At 39.2% G+C, this 20863-nt stretch overlaps 1 protein-coding gene across 4 annotated transcripts; it reads right to left on the reverse strand.

Annotated features, from left to right (window-relative positions):
• Window positions 1-721: 721 nt before the first annotated feature.
• Window positions 722-18276, reverse strand: LOC117470005 (cylicin-2-like). Of its 4 annotated transcripts, none has more exons than XM_034114516.1 (24): window positions 18169-18276; window positions 17463-17620; window positions 17103-17192; window positions 16383-16466; window positions 13030-13111; window positions 12443-12495; window positions 12259-12351; window positions 12022-12111; window positions 10703-10825; window positions 10445-10516; window positions 9888-9930; window positions 9725-9780; window positions 9582-9636; window positions 9396-9502; window positions 7523-7594; window positions 6857-6949; window positions 4210-4278; window positions 4017-4073; window positions 3454-3525; window positions 3157-3267; window positions 2401-2487; window positions 2184-2258; window positions 2068-2104; window positions 722-1472 (listed from the first exon to the last, which is right to left on the reverse strand). In XM_034114516.1, exons 1-23 carry the CDS (start codon window positions 18188-18190, stop codon window positions 2081-2083), a joined length of 1788 nt encoding a protein of 595 aa, XP_033970407.1. In that variant the 5' UTR covers window positions 18191-18276; the 3' UTR covers window positions 722-1472; window positions 2068-2080. The 4 variants fall into 4 exon arrangements, with proteins under 4 accessions (XP_033970407.1, XP_033970406.1, XP_033970408.1 ...); XM_034114515.1 differs by having other exon boundaries at window positions 17103-17195; XM_034114517.1 differs by lacking the exons at window positions 3454-3525; window positions 4017-4073 and having other exon boundaries at window positions 17103-17195.
• Window positions 18277-20863: the final 2587 nt, after the last annotated feature.

Here is a 20863-nt window from a genome sequence, read left to right on the forward strand (position 1 = left end):
CATAAACCTGCACAGCAAGATTGTTTAACTTTTATTGAAGGGTGGATACAAGTGGAAAGTACATGTCATATACAGCAACAAAATACCTGCATTAAAGTGCATTAAACTAGGTGAGGTTGCGTTTTATTGCATAGAAATGTTACTTTAAAAGATTTGTTCTTCTTTTAAAAGTTACATAACCCTTTTTTAAGTTATAACTTTATCATAAACATCAAACCATTCATTTAGAATTTAATTGACCATGTCTCTGATTTGAATTTCACAAATAATTTAATCTAAAATGTAGAATATTATGGGATTGTTGTCTTAAAAAGTGTACCAGTTTTAACTATACGTCTGCAAATAATAGGTTAAAAGCCTTTACAAGTTAGTATTGGGGGACAGGATGTACTTTTGTGATCCAATGTAGGATTATCTTACTATATAAACAGATGTTAGAGAACATAGAATATTGTGTATGTCATATTACCAGCTCAGTATTTTAAAGTTCTATTTCACCACTTCCTGGACCAAAATATTGAAAGTGTTCGAGGAAGCACCCCCTATTTTTTTCCCATTTCCCTCTTCATTCAGATGATCCAGCCCAATATAAATGTCAATATCCAAAGCCACTAAACAGCCACAGTGACCATCATCTTAGTTCTTGCTTTGCATCTGCAGACCCTGGGATTTAACAGTACCTGAAGGCAACATAAGAAAAGTAAACAGCAAACAAAACAAATAAAATTATGCTTTTTTTATTCCACACAGCAAGGTTTTTGAATTATTTCATGTGATTATAAAATTACGATTCTGCCACAAATATGCTTAGTCTTACCAATTAAAAAAGCTAATTAAGAACTATTCATACTTTTTCATTATAATTGTTTTCATAGGGTAATTATCTTCCTCAAGTTGAACAGTTTATTGCATAAAATCAGGGCATCATTAGAGCAAAAACATCCTCAAGGGTCATGTAAGCTGTGTCAGTAACATCTTATTCGGTCTATGACATCTCATCGTTGGTAAGGCCTGGGGCCTTTCAATATGTCACTTGAGGTGAGGTGGGAGGTGGAATGGGTCCCAGTATCTCCGGACCTCCTTGGGCTCCCCATCAGAGCCTCCATGGGGCTGGGAGGTCTGCGAAACCTATCCCCGGGACTCAGGGAGGAAACAGAGAAAGAGGGCTTGGAGGCCGCTGAGAGACTTGGATCCAGCTTCACAAGGGGTTTGGATGGGAGAGACACGTAGGAGACGACATGAGCACCAGGAAGAAGAGCAGGAGGAGGAGCCCCACCAGGAGCAACACCAGGAGCAACACCAGGAGCAACACCAGGAGCAACACCAGGAGCAACACCAGGAGCAACACCAGGAGCAACACCAGGAGCGCCGGCTGGCTTACAGAAGCTGCCGCTGGGACCTGAAAGTCTGCCCCCACCGGAGCCAGAAGCTTCCATTTTTGGCTCGCCGGTTACCTCACCATGAGGGCTTTCCTGGAATGAATCAACATCACAACATGAAGGGCATTGTATATAGCAAATCAGGCTCATTCAGAAGAAGGGGACTCGACTGGGAGTAAATGGTTCATTGTGCCTTTTTTTCGTCCTGAGGAAATAGCTTGACTCAATAATTACTTACTCACCTACGAGGCCCGGGACCCCCTCTGACAAAGCCTCCTAACCCCTCCTATAGACACTAAGCTCTACATTAACATCATGTGAGCCATCCCTCCTATTCCATACTGTACATTCCCTTTCCTCTGTATATTTTGCAAATTTTTGCTAAAAGGCCAACTCATTTATAACTGCACAGCTCTGCCACTTTAAATGTTCTGTACATTGTTGTCATATAATTACTGTACTTACTTTGTTAGCATATTTATATATCTTGTAAACATTTCTTTATATATGTATATATCATTTTATTTATATATTTGTTTCTTTTTTACAACATAATTCTTCCTGTGATGTTTATGAATGAATACATGCACCAAAGCAAATTCCTTGTATGTGTGAACCGAACTAATTATGATGAAAGTGTGTAAACCCCATAATGTTTTTACATGGTTTATATGAGAAGCAAACTCACCCTCTTTTCATTTTCACTTCCCGGATGACCCTGAACACTGAAGGTCAAACAGGAAATACATCAGTAATTTCATCTTCACATTAAACACTGTCCGATGATATTGAGTAATCATTTACCTTTTTCTTCTTGTCCTTCTTGTCCTTTTTATTTTCCTTGTCACTGCCGCTGGAACTATCAGATGATCTGGAGTCCTGCTCAAATGTAAAGGTTAGTTTATTTATATTGCACATTTCAGACACAAAGGCAACTCAATGTGCAAAACACTCATCATGTTTGTTTAGTGAACAAATATATTATCGTAAATGTGTTTTTACTTATTACATGCTAAATTACCTTCTTTTTGTCCTTCTTCTTTTTCTTCTTCTTGTCCTTCTTCTTCTTTTTCTTCTTGTCGTCATCACTGCTAGAAGAATCGGAGTCCTTGATAGATGTAAATATGGCAATTGTGTTAGTATACTACTGTTTTTCTTCTCGGATGAGAGAAACCAAGTTCATTTCCATTAGGGAATTGGACTTACAAATATACTAAGCAGATGGCTACATTTTACAGGGTATATGCAGGAATCCTGCAGTCACATTTAATACCTTTTAAGACCTTTTTTAAGACCCTTGACATACATTTTAAGACCTCATCGCCACTTCGAGTTCTAACCGGTTACATTGGCGACACACTTTACCTCACATTTACTATATACAGTATTGATTGTCCTTCCTCCTTATCTTCCAACCATTTGGACGCAAACTTGCATTTCCCCATAACGATGTTGTTTAACAACCAACGTAAATGGACCTTCGCTCACTATCAAGCAGTGAGCGTACGATGTCCTGTTCAGATGACTTCAAATCCAACGGGTTGCCATAAATAAACTACACAGAATCACACTACACACCTACGCAATGATTACATTCAGGCAAACTGTAGAATACAACCTCTTTGGACAATTTATATACTTATTGAAAACAAGCTACGAAATGTAATACCTTGGAAAATGCCGTTTAATACTTTTTAATAGCCTTCATTTCCGCTAAATTGATTTATCAACTTTTAATACTTTTTAAGACCCCGCGGACACCCTGTTTTAGCTTCACCTCTTTCTTGTCTTTCTTGTTCTTCTTCTTCTTCTTTTTATCCTTCTTCTTCTTCTTTTTCTTCTTATCATCATCGCTAGAAGAATCGCTTGAGGTCTCAGAAGAAGAATCCTGGACCGAAAAAGAAATGACAATAAAAAGATAACGCATTTTATTCATACAGTAGTAATCACCTGTCAATCTCTCCAAAATTAACCAAAGATCATCAATATTAAGAGTTGTCAAAAGCCAAACTTTGTATCTCCTATTTTCAACCAAAAACCTAGAGTTTAAAAACAAAGGTGGAGACGCTCTCACCTTCTTCTTCTTTTTGTCCTTTTTCTTCTTCTTATCCTTCTTCTTTTTCTTATCTGTCTTGGTCTTTTTCTTCTGAAGTTACAAAAGGCAAACACTAATGATGAGTTTTATCTTTGTAAACTTGGGGGGTTTTTTTTAGTCAATTTATTGAACATGTCAGAAACAAAACATACAACAATAATAATAATATATATATTTTTATATTTTTATATATCTTTTTCTCACTCATAATAATTATAACAAAGTACAGCAAACAGGGGCAAGAAGAAGCTCAAACAAAACTTTTCTGGTCCTACCCCCTCTAGCATACACGTTCCTTATAAATAAAAATATTAGGTCGTCGTCATCAGCGACATGTTTGTCTTTTTACAAAACAATCAGAAAGAAATTACTTTTATAATTACAAGAAATAACAAATGGGATTGTACAGGTCCTGTTCATAACCATTCATGATTTGGCTCCTAAATAATTCTTTCAGTTTAGATAGACTTCAGTGCATCGTTACGGTTATTACACAGACTAACACCTACACATAGTAGCGAACATAACATGTGTCATCTCACCTTGTCATCATCACTATCAGAGGAAGGGGAGGAGCTATCTTCAGAAGAGCAGGACTTCTAGAAATGGAAGTCAGGCAATCAGTCACAGAAGGGCATCTTTGTGCAATAAACTCACGTTATGAGCATCAGAAGTAGCACATTATTCTATTAAAACAACAACCAGTAAAGGTATACAAGCTTTCACGTGTGTTACCTTCTTCTTCTTTTTCTTCTTTTTCTTCTGGTCCTCTTCACTATCAGAGGATGAGGAACAGCTGGAATCCTGTAAAAAACAGAGAGCGGAGGGATGAAATAATAACATCACACGTGCAACACTGTAATAGACAAGAGGTGTTTAAAGGGGACCTATCATGCAAAATGCACTTTTGTACGTCTTTTATACATGAATATGTCTCCCCGGTGTTCCAGGGAACTCACCAAGTGTCAGAAAACACAACCCTCTCTATTTTCCTCCATACCCAAATCTCTAAAAAAGGGGCTGCAACGGATCTGATAAAAACTGATCCAGATTTGAACACTTTCCTGACGTCAGGACAGTGGCGCTACGGCTATTGGGCCAACTCCACCAATCAGGAGGAGACAGCCACGGCCATTGCCGTTCGAAAGCGCTGGAGACGCTGTAGTACATATGCCAGGCCTCTAGATGGTGCTGTTCTCACAGAATCTGCCCTTGCTAAAACAGATCTAAAAAATGTCAAATTGAGCAAAATGAGGCATGGCTAAAATGCATGATCTGTTTGGTATTTTGAAAAAAAAAAGTATAAATATGCCTTATATAGGTATGGTCCTACACTATATTATTCAAATATAGCATGATAGGTCCACTTTAAGGTACAAACCTTATCCTTCTTCTTCTTTGTCTTCTTCTTTTTCTTCTTCTTCTTCTTCTTGTCATCCTCACTATCAGAAGAAGAGGAGGAAGAGCCGACATCCTGTAAAGAGATAGAGACAGCAGAGAATCATATAATGAGATGAAACCAAGTATACAGGCTCAGTAACCACAAACTGGCAATCGAAACAGGAAGACACAAAAGATCCTGGCAACCAAAAGAAAACTGAATATGTGGTCACTGTATGACAGGTGAGACTGAGACAGAGATGCACTTCCTCCTAAAGTGCTAAACATTAAAAGAAATACGGGACATTTACTGTAACAAGTTGAACTCTGTGATTCCAGGTTTCAAGGAGGTTAATGACCTCTCAAGATGGAAAATACTCCTAGGAGAAGGAGACAAGGCACATCTTGCTGCCCAATATGTAAACACATGCCACAAGCTGAGGGACAGTGAATGAGACACACACACACACAAAATCATGCACCCACGCACCCAAAGAAACACAAACACACACACACACACACACACACACACACACACACACACACACACACACACACACGCACACACACACACACACACACACACACGGGTGTTGAAGTGTAATTGTATCACTGTATATATATATATATATCAATAATATGTAAACATTTGAAATGTATGTTAATGTTGTTAATTATTTTGTATCTTGATGCTTTGGCAACATTGTTTCCTTTAACTTTCATGCCAATAAAGCCCCTTTGAATTTGAATTGAATTGAATTGAAACAGCACAACAAAAATAAGGAACAGGAACAAACCCTGTCCTTCTTCTTCTTTGTCTTCTTCTTCTTCTTTTTCTTCTTCTTCTTCTTCTTGTCATCCTCACTATCAGAAGAGGAGGAGGAAGAGCCGGCATCCTGTAAAGAGAAATAGATAGAGACAAAGATGATATAATAGGACTAAACAGCAACAATATAAAATAAAAGCATTATACTAAGATTTCTTTTTTAAAACAAATTGTATTTGCTTTTATTTGTTTTAACTATACACCCTAACCCTGCAAAAGACTCGGAAAAAACCTAATAAATAAATAATCAAATAAATAACCAGATTTTCATGACTACCAAATAAATATAATTTGAAACATATTACCCATTTAAAAACATCCTCCTTAACACACTTTAAAAACAAAGACTACACCTATCCTTTCAAACTTCAATAATAGAGAGTCATTCTCCCCCAGTCAGCACAGACCCTGCCCAACAGCCCACACATCCAGAAACCCCTGCAGATGGTTGATCAGCGTGTAGGACGCATGCTCCGCCCTCAGACGCGCTGCCACCAGCCCCCTCAGACAGAGCACTGCATCCGTCCATCCCACTCCAGCAAGTTGGTTCTTTCTACTTTTCCAGATTGCTCATTTTGCATTAGCAAACAAGAAATGTATCAGTACTAGAGTTTCCCTCTCTTTCAGGGTGCATTTGGGGCCATGGACAGAAAGTGGTATGGAGAAAGCCTACCCCAACCCTTCCACCCACTCCTGTAACGTTTTTTTTAGACCATCCAATCGGGGACAGGACACCACGAAGTGTTCCAATGTTTCTGCCATAAAACAGAACGGACAGCCCCCGCATTAAACTAAGATGAAGCCACACACCTTATCTTTATTCTTCTTGGTCTTCTTCTTCTTCTTCTTCTTCTTCTTCTTCTTCTTCTTCTCATCTTCACTATCAGAAGAGGAGGAGGAAGAGCTGGAATCCTGGACAGGAGAGAGTCAAGAAGGACTTGGTAAAAATAAACGAGTCAAGTAACTGAATTTACAAAAATGTTTTGTATCACAAACCTTATCTTTCTTCTTCTTTGTCTTCTTCTTTTTCTTCTTCTTCTTCTTGTCATCTTCGCTATCAGAGGATGAAGAAGAGGAGGAAGAGCTGCAATCCTGTAAAGAGAAAGAATAAAGATATAATAATATTAAACAGCACAAATACAAAAAAAGGTCAAATGAAGAGGTGACGGCACAAACCTTATCCTTCTTCTTCTTCATCTTCTTCTTCTTCTTGTCATCTTCGCTGTCTGAGCTATCAGATGATGAAGAAGAGGAGGAGCTGGAGGAGTCCTATAGATCAAAACGAAAACAAGCATTCATATTAATATCCAAGGAACAAATACCTTGATTAGCATCTGTTTTATACTAATACATTATTATTATTATCACTAGGGCTGTGCGATTATGGCAAAAATCATAATCACGATTATGGCAAAAATCATAATCACGATTATTTGGGTCAATAATTGATATCATGATTATTAAAAACGATTATCCATTTACTTTGAAAACATCCATTTATTGAAAAAGAAAATGTGAACAGTATGTTTTTAACAGTTGATTACCCTGAACTTTAAGTATAATTCAACTGAAAAACCAATAAAAAAAAAAATTTAAATAAAAGAATTATTACATTTAAAAAAAAAATAATAATAATAATCGTTTTATTTCGATTACGTTGTTTTCGTAATCGTTGCAAGCCAAAGTCGTAATCGAGATTAAAATACGATTAATTGTACAGCCCTAATTATCACAAATTAAATCACAAATTGGCAACACATAATATGCCCTTTTCATTTCTTTGATTTGAAAAAACGTTTTGTCAGCGGATATGAACACATTGTTTACAGATTGTTTGTATACCTTTTCCTTCTTCTTCTTTTTCTTCTTCTTGTCTTTCTTATCATCCTCACTGTCAGAAGATGAACCAGAACCCTGTAGCAAAATACAGAATATATTTTGTTCTTTTTAAATCCCTTTTTATCCCGTAACATAATAATAATAATAATAATAATAATAATACATTTTATTTTTAGGCGCCTTTCATGACACCCAAGGACACCGTACAATTTGTTAAAAAATAAATAAATAAAACGCTAATAGGCAGCAAAACATGATAAAAACACAAACAGGAAATCATGGAGGAGACAGTCAAGTGGACACAAATTAAACATATAATAGGGAGGACTACAGTGAGTAGGCAGATTTGAACAGGTGGGTTTTTAATTGGGATTTGAATATGGTGATTGTGTCTGACTGTCGGATGTGCGGGGGGAGGGAGTTCCAGAGTCTGGGAGCAGTGCAGCTAAAAGCCCGAGCACCCATGGTGACGAGGCGTGGGGTGGGGACGGTTAGCAGACCAGCAGAGGAGGAGCGGAGGGAGCGAGACGGGGTGTACTCCTGAAGAAGGTCAGCCAGATAGGGGGGGGGCAGGTTATGTAGGGCTTTGTAAGTGAGCAGTAGGTTTTTGAAGTTGATGCGTGATTGAACGGGGAGCCAGTGGAGTTGGATGAGGATGGGGGTGATGTGTTCTGAGGCCTTGGTGCCGGTGATGATCCGGGCTGCAGAGTTCTGTATGATTTGTAGTTTGTTGATGAGCTTGGTGGGGATGCCTGAGAGGATGGCGTTACAGTAGTCGATGCGGGAGGTGACAAAGGCATTGACCAGGATTTCAGTGTTTGATTGAGAAAGGGATGGGCGGAGTCTGGAGATGTTGCGTATGTGGAAGAAGGCAGTCCGGGTGATGTTATTTATGTGAGGTGAAAATGAGAGGGAGCTGTCCAGGATGACACCAAGGCTCTTAACTTGGCCAGAGAAGGGGATGGAGTAGCCATCAATGATGAGGTTGGAGGCAGGGGAGGATGAGGTTTTGGAGAGGGTGGTTTTGGTGCCAACCAGCAGGGCTTCGGTTTTGCTGCCGTTGAGCTTTAGGAAGTTCCTGCTCATCCAGTTCCTGATGTCCTGGAGGCAGTTGGTGAGAGAGGTTGGGGGGAGGGCAGTGTTGGGTTTGCTGGAAATGTAGACCTGTGTATCATCGGCGTAACAGTGGAAATGGACATTGTGATGACGGAGGATAGTGCCAAGGGGGAGTAGGTAGATGATAAACAGGAGTGGACCCAATACTGACCCCTGAGGAACACCATGTGAGACAGTAGAGCAGCTTGACCGGTGGGTGCTGAGACGGACATATTGTTTTCTGTCTGTGAGGTAGGATGAAAACCATGAGAGTGCAGTACCAGTGATCCCAATGTCTGCCAAGCGTTTGATAAGCAGTGGGTGCGAGATGGTGTCAAAGGCAGCTGTGAGGTCAAGGAGGATTAGGATGGTGAGCAGTCCAGAGTCAGCTGCACGGAGGAGGTCGTTGGTGATTTTTACCAGCGCTGTTTCGGTGCTGTGCTTTGACATAAATATGTACTACTATAAAGTTGCATCATACATGGTGGTGATAGTGCCCTGTAACACCAGGGAAAAGGTGTATTTCTTTATTTAAAGGAAGTAGAGTAGACTTTTCATTACATGTTACTTGTTAGATGCTTTTATCCAAAGCGACTTACATACTCAATACTGTGGGCAATCCCCACAGGAGCAATTTGGGGTGAAGTGTCTTGCCCAGGGACACAACGACATGCTGACTGCAGTGGGGTTTGAACCTGAACACCAACGCACTAATCCACTGCGCCACACACCTCCAGAGTTGAATGCATTCTCCTGTAATTAAGCAGCGTAGTGTATTTACCTTTTTCTTCTTCAACTTCTTCTTTTTCTCCTTGTCCTTCTCTCCTTCTCCCTCATCATCACTCATGTTGCCATCCTCAATACAATCAGGGAATGCTTTTGCTCCCTCTGAGAGACAGAAAACATCATTAAAACCAAAACCAAAATAGTTTAAATGAACCAACCAAGGCTTAAATAGCACCCATACCTGCACATGAAACGGACAGCTTGTCTTCTCCTGCTGCTTTAGGCTCTTTCTTGGCCTGTCATGACAAAAGCAGGCGCTGATTATGAACTGTAGTTCAATTGTGCAAATATGTGTGGCATGCAGAGTATTTGTGAGTATTTCACCTTGTCTGCAGCTTTCTTCTTATCTCCATCAGCACACGGTCCTGCAATCTCACCGTCTGCAGAAATTCAAGCAATAGTGCATCAACTCCATGAACAGGTCTATCACTATGACGAGTGCGACTTGTTATCCTCTCTTTAGTCACTAAAAAGTGGAAACACTCACCAGTTGCTGAAAGAACAAAGCAGAGCTCCTTTTGCTCTTCATCCTGTGGACAATCACAAATACAATCAATCTCAAGTGTATTGTTTTTTAACGCATGCTTTTCACCATATATCTATGCACTTTACGCAGAGATGTGTTGCACATGCACACGACAAACACACACTTGTTGACAGATCATAAACATATACACACCCATTCATTGTCTCTGCAGGGGAGTATCATTTGAACATACTGTATCTTTGAAAAACTCGAGGTGTTACGAAAGCGTGCAAGGGCTATGTATGTTTCATGCCCTGACAGGTACAAAAGCTATATACGCATTTTATCAGTAGGTGTGTGCACTGTTGGGGAATCTGGTTTGCTCATAACTACAACATGCTGCTCACCAGTTGAGCACTAAGACATGGAGATAATGTTCACACTTGGTAGCAGAAACAAAATAGAAAAATGTGACACAGCTTATTCTGAGAGTTAATTTATGGCAATGTTTACACAATGAGCAGTTTCACCACTGATCGGAAGACCTATAAGGCTTTTTAAACAAAAAGGAATATTACCTTTTTGTTGTCCTTCTTCTTCTTCTTTTTCTTCTTATCTTTATCGCAGTCAGAAGATGAAGAGCTAGAATCCTGTGTCATTAAAAAAGAAAGATTAATTAAAAAAAATGATAATTCTTGCATACAATGTTTTTGACATTGTTACATTGTTATTTATTCAGGAAACAATTGATTGGCATTAACATATTACTCTATACTTCCTGCAGAATCTTCCAAACCTTGATTTACTCAGTAAAGAGTAGCAGCACGTTGCATTACCTTTTTCTTGTCTTTCTTTTTCTTCTTCTTCTTGTCTTTCTTCTTCTTTTTCTTTTTGTCATCCTCACTGTCAGAGGAGGATGATGAAGAGGAGGAACTGTCTGAAGAAGAGGAGCAGGAGTCCTTTAAAAGAAGAACAAAAAAATGTATGTGTCAGTATTGATCCTTTCTATTTACACAAAAGGAATACAGACCGCTGACCCCCACGATATTCATTTGCACATATATGTGTCAAAGAGAAAGTCTATATGGCGTGCGCTCCCAAGATTTTATTCAGATGCTGGTTCCTACAGTGAGAACAAAACTGGGTAAAACAGCTTTTAAATATGCTGCCCCCACAGCTTGGAACAATGTACAGAAGGAGCTGAAACTCTCAGATGTAATCACTATGGGGGAATTCAGGTCCATCTTAAAGGGCAGAGAACACGACACCATTGTTATGTTTGTTTTTGCCCTATTACTTGTAAAGCGACCTTGGGTCCCTTGAAAGGCGCTATATAAATCCAAGCTATTATTATTATTATTATTAATGAAGCTCAGCGCAAGTTCAACCAGGAAGACCGTCTTTAGTCATTCACGTATTTCTATTCCCATGTTACTACTCTCTCTCCTCTCAATAAGTGACCGGGGGCGTCACTCTTCAGCTTAACCAATCACTTCGCTCTATTCCCAAGAGCCTATCATATCGCTCTGTCAAACCTTTTAAGTCTGCTCTTCCGCCTCTGACAGCTGTCATTTCAGGTGACTCTACGCAACCCTCCTCCACCCCTTTTCACCTCCGGTCCCTCTGAATCCAGGGTCAAGCTAAACCACTCCTCTTCAGACCGACCCAACTATCCATTCACCACCACCAGTGTCTAGACCCCAGGGGGGTTTCATCGGATCGGTTCTACCTTCCCGAATGATACTTCCTGCACAACGGGGCCTAATCGCCAAAATTACCATTGCATTCATTTGTGCATCTGCGCAATAAATATGTATTATTACATCAAAACCGTCTCTCCTGATTGAATTATTATTGGTAGATGTGAGTGCTTGTATATATCCAAAAATCGTTTTAAATTTAGCCAGTTTTTAATGATTTTTAATAGTTTGTTTTATTTCGCATATTGACTGGCTAATGTGCCATTTCATTTGTGTGTTTTACAGCTGTATTTGTCTGCCTGTCTTGTCTGTGTTTTATCTGTTGTAACTTCGTTCATCCCTTCTTGGCCAGGTCACTCTTGGAAAAGAGATTGTAATCTCAATGAGTTTTTTTCCTGGTTAAATAAAGGATATATATATATATATTGTAACTGTATATATGAAATAAACCATACCTTCGTCTTCTTCTTCTTCTTCTTTTTCTTCTTCTTCTTTTTCTTTTCATCCTCGCTGTCGGACGATGAACTGTCAGATGAAGACGAATCCTTGGAAAGCAAAATCAATATTTAAAAACATGAAGGTTGAATGTATCGAAATGTTTGTTTTCATTACTTTTGACTAAATGACGTCTGGTAGTCCAATAGCACCGGTAATTCATTCTTATATTCTGTTTTATGGACAATTGTACATACCTTCTTCTTCTTTTTCTTCTTCTTCTTGTCCTTCTTCTTCTTTTTCTTCTTGTCTTTCTCCTTGTCATCCTCGTCATCCGATGAGTTGAAGTCCTGATGCAGAAAAAGGGAAAACAATCTATAATGACACATTTATAAGCCAACCTTTGTGTTAAAAGAGAGTTTCTTTTAGCAAATCTCTCACCTCGCTTATCATACTACCATCTGCACTATTGGGTTCCAGTTGATCATCGTGACCTGAGATAAGTTAATACAAGAAAAAACAATAATTTGTTTAATTACATTTTTTTTAAATGTACATGCATTGTCAGCTAAAATACTTTTCTATAATAAAATTGTTGATTCAGATAACTGCCTCACAGCTGTTCATATTATGCAATACAACTCTGTCAACTTTATTTAAAAAGAAAAGGCCATTTAAGTTTTTTAGAAAACAAGACAAATTTATAATCAGACTGATTAGGTTTTCTTAACTTTTTAGCTATATGTTAACTTCTAAGAATTTGGAAATGACAATACTTAAGATAGATAATATCAGAATGTGCATGTCAAAGTTTCAATGCAAACTTTTTTGCAGAGCACCTTAGAAATGCTTTTCTTTCAAAGATTTGAAATAAATGCAAACAATATAACACGGAGTGAGAAAATGATTTGGAATAAATGGTTTTATAAAGCAGAATCTACAGAGCCTGAACATGTATTATACTAATGAGATTTCATTTAAAAACATCTGAATAAATACACCAGTTTGAAAATGCAAATTCCACTTACATAGGATAATACTGTCCCAGACATACTCTCTCTGGTCATACTTGTTCTTCTTCTTCTTCTTTTTCTTCTTCTTCTTGTCATCCTGCAAGAGCATTTTAACACTTTTACAACTTCTACTTCTGTATGAGCATACACTATGTTTGAAGCTTGTTTGCAAAGTGTATATATATAAAGTCATAAGAGTCATCTAGGTCAGGTTAGGGTGTCACCTACCACTAGTTATATATTAAGAATACTCTGCCTTCAATTCAGGTAGATAACAAACATCCACACCTACTGTGGACATGGAGCCAAAACCAACACATAAGAAATAATGTGCATTACACAGATACTGGGTGCATTAACATTCAGTACTACTATATGTAACAATGCATTTAAGCCTGTATACATACACATGTGTGATAGTTGGCGCTCCCATGTAAAATAAAGCTATGTAGTTTACATATGATTGTATTGTGAGGACATTCTGATACAGAAGTTGTTCCACATATTGTCAATGGGTGTGTTCCTCTCCTGTCAGATACCGCCAGCTATCAGATCCAGGAAATCAGAGCCTCCGTCTACAGCCCAGGGTTAACTGCATTCTAGTTCCAGGTACATTTTGCATTAAAGGTGGGGTAGGTAATTTTGGAGAAACCAGCTCGAGTGCGCTGGGAATTTGAAAATACACAGCCGGAAAAAATCTGCCACTTCCTTACAGAGCCCCTCCTCCAACACACACAAACGCGCACATGACCAATGAGGGCACGAGATAAGTTTGTGCACAGATGGAAGGCTGACAGGCAGGTAGGCCATCCAGTTATTTTAGCCGGGCCGGCTAAAATGATTGGTCATGCTTTTTACAGTACTGCGTCTTCCACAGATGACATTTTCTTATGGATTTTTTGTCAAAGCACTTAAGATATTCATTGCTATCGGGGTGTTAAGAGCATTCCATGGAATATAACAAAAAGTGTATCTCGAGCCGGTTTCTCAAACTTACTTACCCCACCTTTAATGGTTTTATTTGATAACCTGTCCAATTAAAAGTGAATCAACGGGTGGCAACACATTTGTCGAGCGCAAAATGGTTTATGTCTCTTGTCTTAAAAGCTTGCAGGTGCTGGTTTACTTGCTTTTCCTGAGTTTCCTGCTCTCCACCCACATGCACAGAAAATTATGGCATGAGCCTAAATCCGAATTTTATGAAGCAAGAAAAAAGGTGAAATACTTTCAAAAGTTGTAAATATTGACATGTGAGGCCTGGGGAAGATTGATGTTCTTGTCTTCAAGCTTGCCAAAACAAAGAATAATGACTCATTTATTTATTTCTAAATACGGTGACAGCTATTCCATTACATTATTACAACATTACATTACATTACATTGCATTTAGCTGACGCTTTTATCCAAAGCGACTTACAATAAGTGCATTCGACCAAGAAGATACAAACTTGAAGAAAACAGAATCATATAAGTACATCAGGTTTCATAGAGCCAAAACATTTCAAGTGCTACTCAACTGGCTTTAGATAAGCCAGTCCTTAGTTAGTATATAAGTGCTTTGTTAGTAATTGTATTGCTTGAAGTGAAGTCGAAAGAGATTCGTTTTTAGTCTGCGCTGGAAGATGTGTAAGCTTTCTGCTGTCCTGATGTCAATGGGGAGCTCATTCCACCATTTTGGAGCCAGGATAGCAAACCGACGTGTTTTTGCAGATGGGAGCTTGGGTCCCCCTCGCAGTGAGGGTGCAGCGAGCCGTTTGACTGACGCAGAGCGGAGTGCACATGCTGGGGTGTATGGTTTAACCATGTCCTGGATGTAGGAAGGGCCAGATCCATTCACTGCATGGTACGCTAGTACCAGTGTCTTGGAGTGGATTCTAGCAGTTACTGGAAGCCAGTGAAGTGAGCGGAGGAGCGGCGTGGTGTGGGAAAATGTAGGAAGGTTGAAGACCAGACGAGCCGCTGCATTCTGGATGAGCTGCAGAGGTCGGATGGCACATGCAGGTAGACCAGCCAGGAGGGAGTTGCAGTAGTCTAGGCGTGAGATGACGAGAGCCTAGACCAGAAGTTGCATCGCTTTCTGGGTCTGCAGGGGACGTATCCTCCTGATGTTGTAAAGAGTGTATCTGCAGCAGCGGGTTGTAGCAGCGATGTTTGCAGTGAAGGACAGTTTGTTGTCGAGGAGGGTGGAGAAGATAGAAAATAGCTTTTGGGGATTGGAATAGGAAGAATGGATCTTATCTTGAAAGAAAGTGCTTTTTGCCTGAGAGATCGAAGATGAGAAAGAGGAGTGAATCCGTGGTGTCTAGTGGGTTTACAGAGAGGTTAGAAGTGGTGCAGTTCCTTGAGAATATGAGATCAAGGACATTGCCAGCTTCATGAGTTGGTGGGGATGGAGACAGTGAGAAAGCAAAGGCGGTTAAAATAAATGTTAATTAAGATATCTTCTCTGTCTGGAGGTTGAAGTCTCTGAGAGTCTATGAGAGTCTATGAGAAGTACAGTGGGAGGGCCAGTTTCAGGGATATGTCAGAGAAGATTATCTAATTCCTCCAAGAAGTCTCCCAAGGCGCCTGGTGCACGGTAGAGAACAACAATGGTTAATTGTATAGGATGGGTTACAGTAACGGCATGGAATTCAAAGGTGGAAGGAGTGAAGTTAGGTAGTTGGTAGAGGGAAAAGCTCCATTTGGGAGAGAGCAGGAGACCAGTGCCACCTCCTCTGCCAGTGGGTCTGGGTGTATGGGTGATGGAATATGCTGTGGAGAGAGCTGCTGGGGTGGACGTGTTGGATGGAGTAATCCAGGTCTCAGTGAGAGCAAGGAAATCCAGAGACTGCAAGGAAGCGTAGCCAGAAATGAAGTCAGCCTTAGGAACAGCTGACTGGCAGTTCCACAGGCCACCTGTAACTAGATGATGGATTTCAGTGGAGCATGTGGGATAGACGAGAGCAGGCCGGTTATAACGATTTGGAGAAGCACGGGTTCAGTAATAATTGCGAGAGGACACATGAACAGGAATGGAGAATATCATGAGTCTGTATTCTCTATACAGACTCATTGTTTCAACAACACCCTCACCTGTGACAGTGACATACTTAGAAGAGACTATCAACTGTATGAGTTGAAATAGTTTTTGCTCGTGACCAGGGACTTCATTTAGTAACGCTGCAGGAATGTATGTGAAGGATATACATAAACTGCACTCTAAAACCATCACTTCTGCAGTCTCGTTTAAAGGAAATGTGGAAACAGGAAGAATACTAAAAACTAGTGTGTGGCATGTGAAAGCTACGCAGAAGTTGCACGAGGCAATATTATTCTTTACATCCATGTAATCCTTGATCAGCACTTATACCATAAACACTGCTTACCTCACTGTCACTGTCACTGTCACTGTCTGAAGAGCTACTGGAGGAGGAAGAGGAGGAGGAAGATGAAGAGGACGAGCTGGAATCCTGTTGAAAAAAAGGCAGGGAAGTTATTGCTCAACTCTGTGTAAACATTGAACATGATTATTTGTACATTTCTCCGTTGGTAAAAGTGATAAATGAGAATGTAACTGAATGAGTCACTAAAAACACTTGAACACTTGAAGCAGGGCTCTGTTAGCAAGGCGGTTTTTCTTGCAGCAGAAGGGAGGGGCTCTTTAAACACTTAGCAACACATTCAAAACGACAAAGGCGTTTTACCAATAAGACACACAGTTGCACGCACACGCCCATTCTAGCTATGCAAAATGACAGTTGATCTGCATTATAAACAAATGAATCCCCATCCTAGTTCCTCTCCGGTTCGACTGGCTGTTCTGAGGTGCAGTCCAATTTGAACTTTTCTCCTACAGTATGTCAGAAGTCAAAATTAATGTTTTTTGTGTAGCTTACGGATAAGGCAAGGCCCCAAATATGTAATAAGACATAAGGAGAGTATGTTTGTCAGCAGAGTCCTAACAAATTCTGGCCAACTTCCAGCAGTACTTGACAGATATTTTCAAGAAAATACTCAGTGTATTAAACTGAATAATTCCAGGTCTTCCTGGAAAGTATAGGTTGAACATGCAGTCAGTGGTGAAAATGAGCTTTTGAGACACATACTTTCTTCTTCTTCTTCTTCAGCTTCTTCTTTTTCTTGCCGATACCCTCATCCTCGCTGTCCGAGGATGACAGAGAGCTGTCAAGTGAGAACTTCTTGATGTGACAGACAAAAAGGGAGAAAGCAGAGATTTTTAAGGATATTTAGACTAGTGGGAATGGTAACACATAAGCAACGATGCGAGCAATACAGTAACACTTAATCTATTAATGTAACTAATCATTGCAACTGTCAATGCATCATGAACTTATAACTTACTTAGGATAATAAAGCTAATTGAAATTTGATGACAAAGTAATTTCAGTCCATGCATTAATTATTAAAATGATTGTTCTGTTTTTGCAAACACCTCTCCTGCTCACCTGTCCATCTCCTTCTCCTTCGGGGAGTCCAGGTTTACTCTTGGTTCCGTCTACCTTTCCCAGGTCTGCAGGCTCTGGCACCTCAGGGAGCGGCTGCAAACACCCGTGAGCTGCGGGCTCTGGCCACTGCACACCTGCAGCGCCTGCTCCAGCTGGAGCTACACAGTAAAGGGTGACAGGATTAAGGATAAACATCAATTATTTAAATCTCTTGTGTTATTAAGAATCCTAAAAATTCAGCTTGAGCAACCTATTATTTTGAGCATGCTGGCTGCACTTCCTTGTTGTCCAACTTCCTTAAATGGACAGCCAGATTAAACATAGAGGTAGAAATCAAACATAAGGGAATAAATTCATGAAATCCTAACTGCATATTGATTACTTTGTGGTGCCCTTTGCCATCAATCTAGCAAATTGACAACTAATTCAGAAAAAAATCCAATGACACACCCTTCACAGTCCAATGAGAGAAGACTTTTCTTCTGGTGTTTGTTTTTTGTAAATAGGCTAGGTTATATTTGTCATAGAAATACCTTTACAAACCTACAAAACAGTAACACACAGTTTGGATAATTAGCTTTTTTCCTGAAATGATTGTTGTACGTTGTTTTAATAAGGAGACTCTGCATAATGTTTTTAAGCCCACACTCAAACTAGGTAGATAACTAAACAGATATAATAGTAAAACAATAAAAAGACATCAAACCTTTTGGGGGGGTGGACGCCATCTAGGTCCAGACTTCTCCTCTGTCCATTGACCCACCTAAAGACAAGGTGTGTGTAGAGTTCAAGAGTTTTATGGTGGGGAAAACAGTAAAAGTGTCAAGACATGCAGAATCAAAGAGACTCACTTTCACAAGTTTCAAAATAAAACCCTCTTTGAAATAAAATAGGAAATATTACTTAAAAATACATCAATTTGTAACTACATGTTGTGTGCCAACTCCACAGATTTTCTACATAATTGGTGTGCTTTGCTACACAACAACTGACCGATTGTGCGCTTTTATCTCAGACACTATATTTGTACTGTCTGTTTTATTTTGAAAGCCACAACGGTATGCACCCAGTGTTATTGTAGGCTGTTTTAGCTGCAATGGCTGATTTACCTGTACAAACAGGTAATACAGGTGTTGTGCCGTAGGTTGAACTTGGCTTGCCGCAGATTGGAGCCCTGTTCGCGGGGACGCGCAACGGTGACGTCATCTCGCTTATTGAGCGTTCATTCAAAGGAGCAATTAAAGCGAGTGAAGCCAGTTTGAACAAATTATCTTTTAGGCTTGATTGAAAATAACACAGTGTCTGACATTATCGTATTCTATATCATTACAGTTATATCATTGCTTACTATTCGGGGTTATCAAGTATCAGACACTTAAACAACAGAGAAGGTTTTAAGAAATAGGACTATACTGACAAATGACATCTTATCCTTTCATTGTCTGTTCTAGGAAGGAGGAACATAACAGAGTGGGACTACACTTAAAAACAGAAGTTTGTTCCAAAACGAAGATTGTGTCCTTAAAACGAGCCTCCTCGCAATTGTATGCACATTATTTATTCAGCCGTTTGCTGTTTAATCTGATGGGAAAGATATAATTCAAAAGAGAGAAAAAAGCTTAGAAAACGAGGCGAACGCTCAATAAGCGAGATGACGTCACCGTTCCTCTGCGATTACAGGAGAATACCATATTAGCCTGAACAGTTTAACCATAGATGTTTAAAAGCAAAGTGTTACCTTTGGTCTGTGATAATCATAGGCATCGTTTACGCTGGTGACATGTCCCCACCACTTTTTGAAATGGCCAATGTTGTACTCACCACTTTTTCAAAGTATAACTTATACATTTTCTGAAACATAGCGTGCACAAAGAAATGTAATAAACATGAACATTGGTTTAGTGTCAAGATGTGCAATTTGGACATGTTAGTAAACTTTTAATAGAAAGTGTAAAAACGTACATTGCTCCCGCTGTGCAGCAGCAGGGCACTGGCACTGTACTTAAAAACATGTAAACTAAAAAGAATTCCTCCTTACTCAACTCAGACCACCACCAAGGGAGTTGAACCCACGGTCTCACACTGATCTGCATACCAACTTCCTGCATTAACCACATTAAAAAATGTAATATAAAATGTCTTCATATATATTTTTTACAATGTAGTTTTTTTAATTGTTTTATGTATTATATTATTATTATTCATTAATATTTTATTTTCTTATAATACTTTTATGTTATTATTTTAATTATTATCTTCTTCTTCTTATTTAAATTGTTAGTACATTATTTTATTTTATTATATATATATATATTTTTTCTAATGTTACAGTATATTATGAAACGGATTTTGACTTTATAATTATTATTTGATTTCTTATAATTATTTTTATTGTATTGTTGTAATAGTTCATATTTTATTATTTTATTGTATTTTATTATTATTTTAATTAGTAATGTATTATTATTATTATTATTATTTTTAAATGTTACGTCCCCCGGAGGCTCAGCAGGTGAGAAACTAAAGAGGGGCTCCCACATGTGGCAGACCAGGCGTTGGTGTTGCCGGATTTGGCACCCCCACTATAACTTTGTCCAGGGTGGTCTTACTGTCACCAAAATCACACTGGTGTTTGCTGTCCACCTGTAGTTTGTGCACACACAAGCATTTTACTCTGGGCTCAGCAGGTGAGAAACTGAAGAGGGGCTCCCACACGTGGCAGACCAGTAAGTACTGATGTCATTGGCTGAAGGGATAAAGAACATTTGTTTGAACTCATCGCCAGAAGTAACCATCAATCTTTCACATCTGTTCCAGAAAAAACCCAAGGCTACCAGGACGTGTGGAGCCGGGTTGCCTGAATATGTCATTTAGAAAAAACTGGACTTAAGCCTTAACTTAAGTTTCTTTCTTACTTTACCGAACTTCAGTTTTGAGTTTGACATTTTGCCTCTCACATGTTGGGATTTGAACCGCTGACCCCCACATTGGTAGGTATCCATTTACTCCTTGCGCCAAATACAACCAAATGTATTTCATCAAAATGTTACTGGCTGGGCTCATTCGTATATGAGGGTTAGAATGGGGCTTGATTACCTGAATATGTCCTTTAGAAAAACTGAAATTAAGCCTGAATATCTTTTTACCTTTTTCGTTTTTTTACACCACAATTAAAAACATGTTTACAAGAGTTTGCGAGAGCTATTATTTTGAAGGACCTTTGCAAGAGTTCCTCCCCGGCAGCTCAGTGAGGTAAAATAACAAAACAATAGAGCATTCTCGGAGTTGGAAGACCCCCTTGAGCCCCTTGAGCTAAAGTCACACACTATATAGCATTAACATCTTACTTTACATATTGTAAAGTACTGTACTTACCTTACATTATAACATTATCTTAAATT

The sequence above is a fragment of the Trematomus bernacchii genome, unplaced genomic scaffold (assembly GCF_902827165.1).
Source record: "Trematomus bernacchii unplaced genomic scaffold, fTreBer1.1, whole genome shotgun sequence".
Lineage (NCBI taxonomy): Eukaryota > Metazoa > Chordata > Actinopteri > Perciformes > Nototheniidae > Trematomus > Trematomus bernacchii.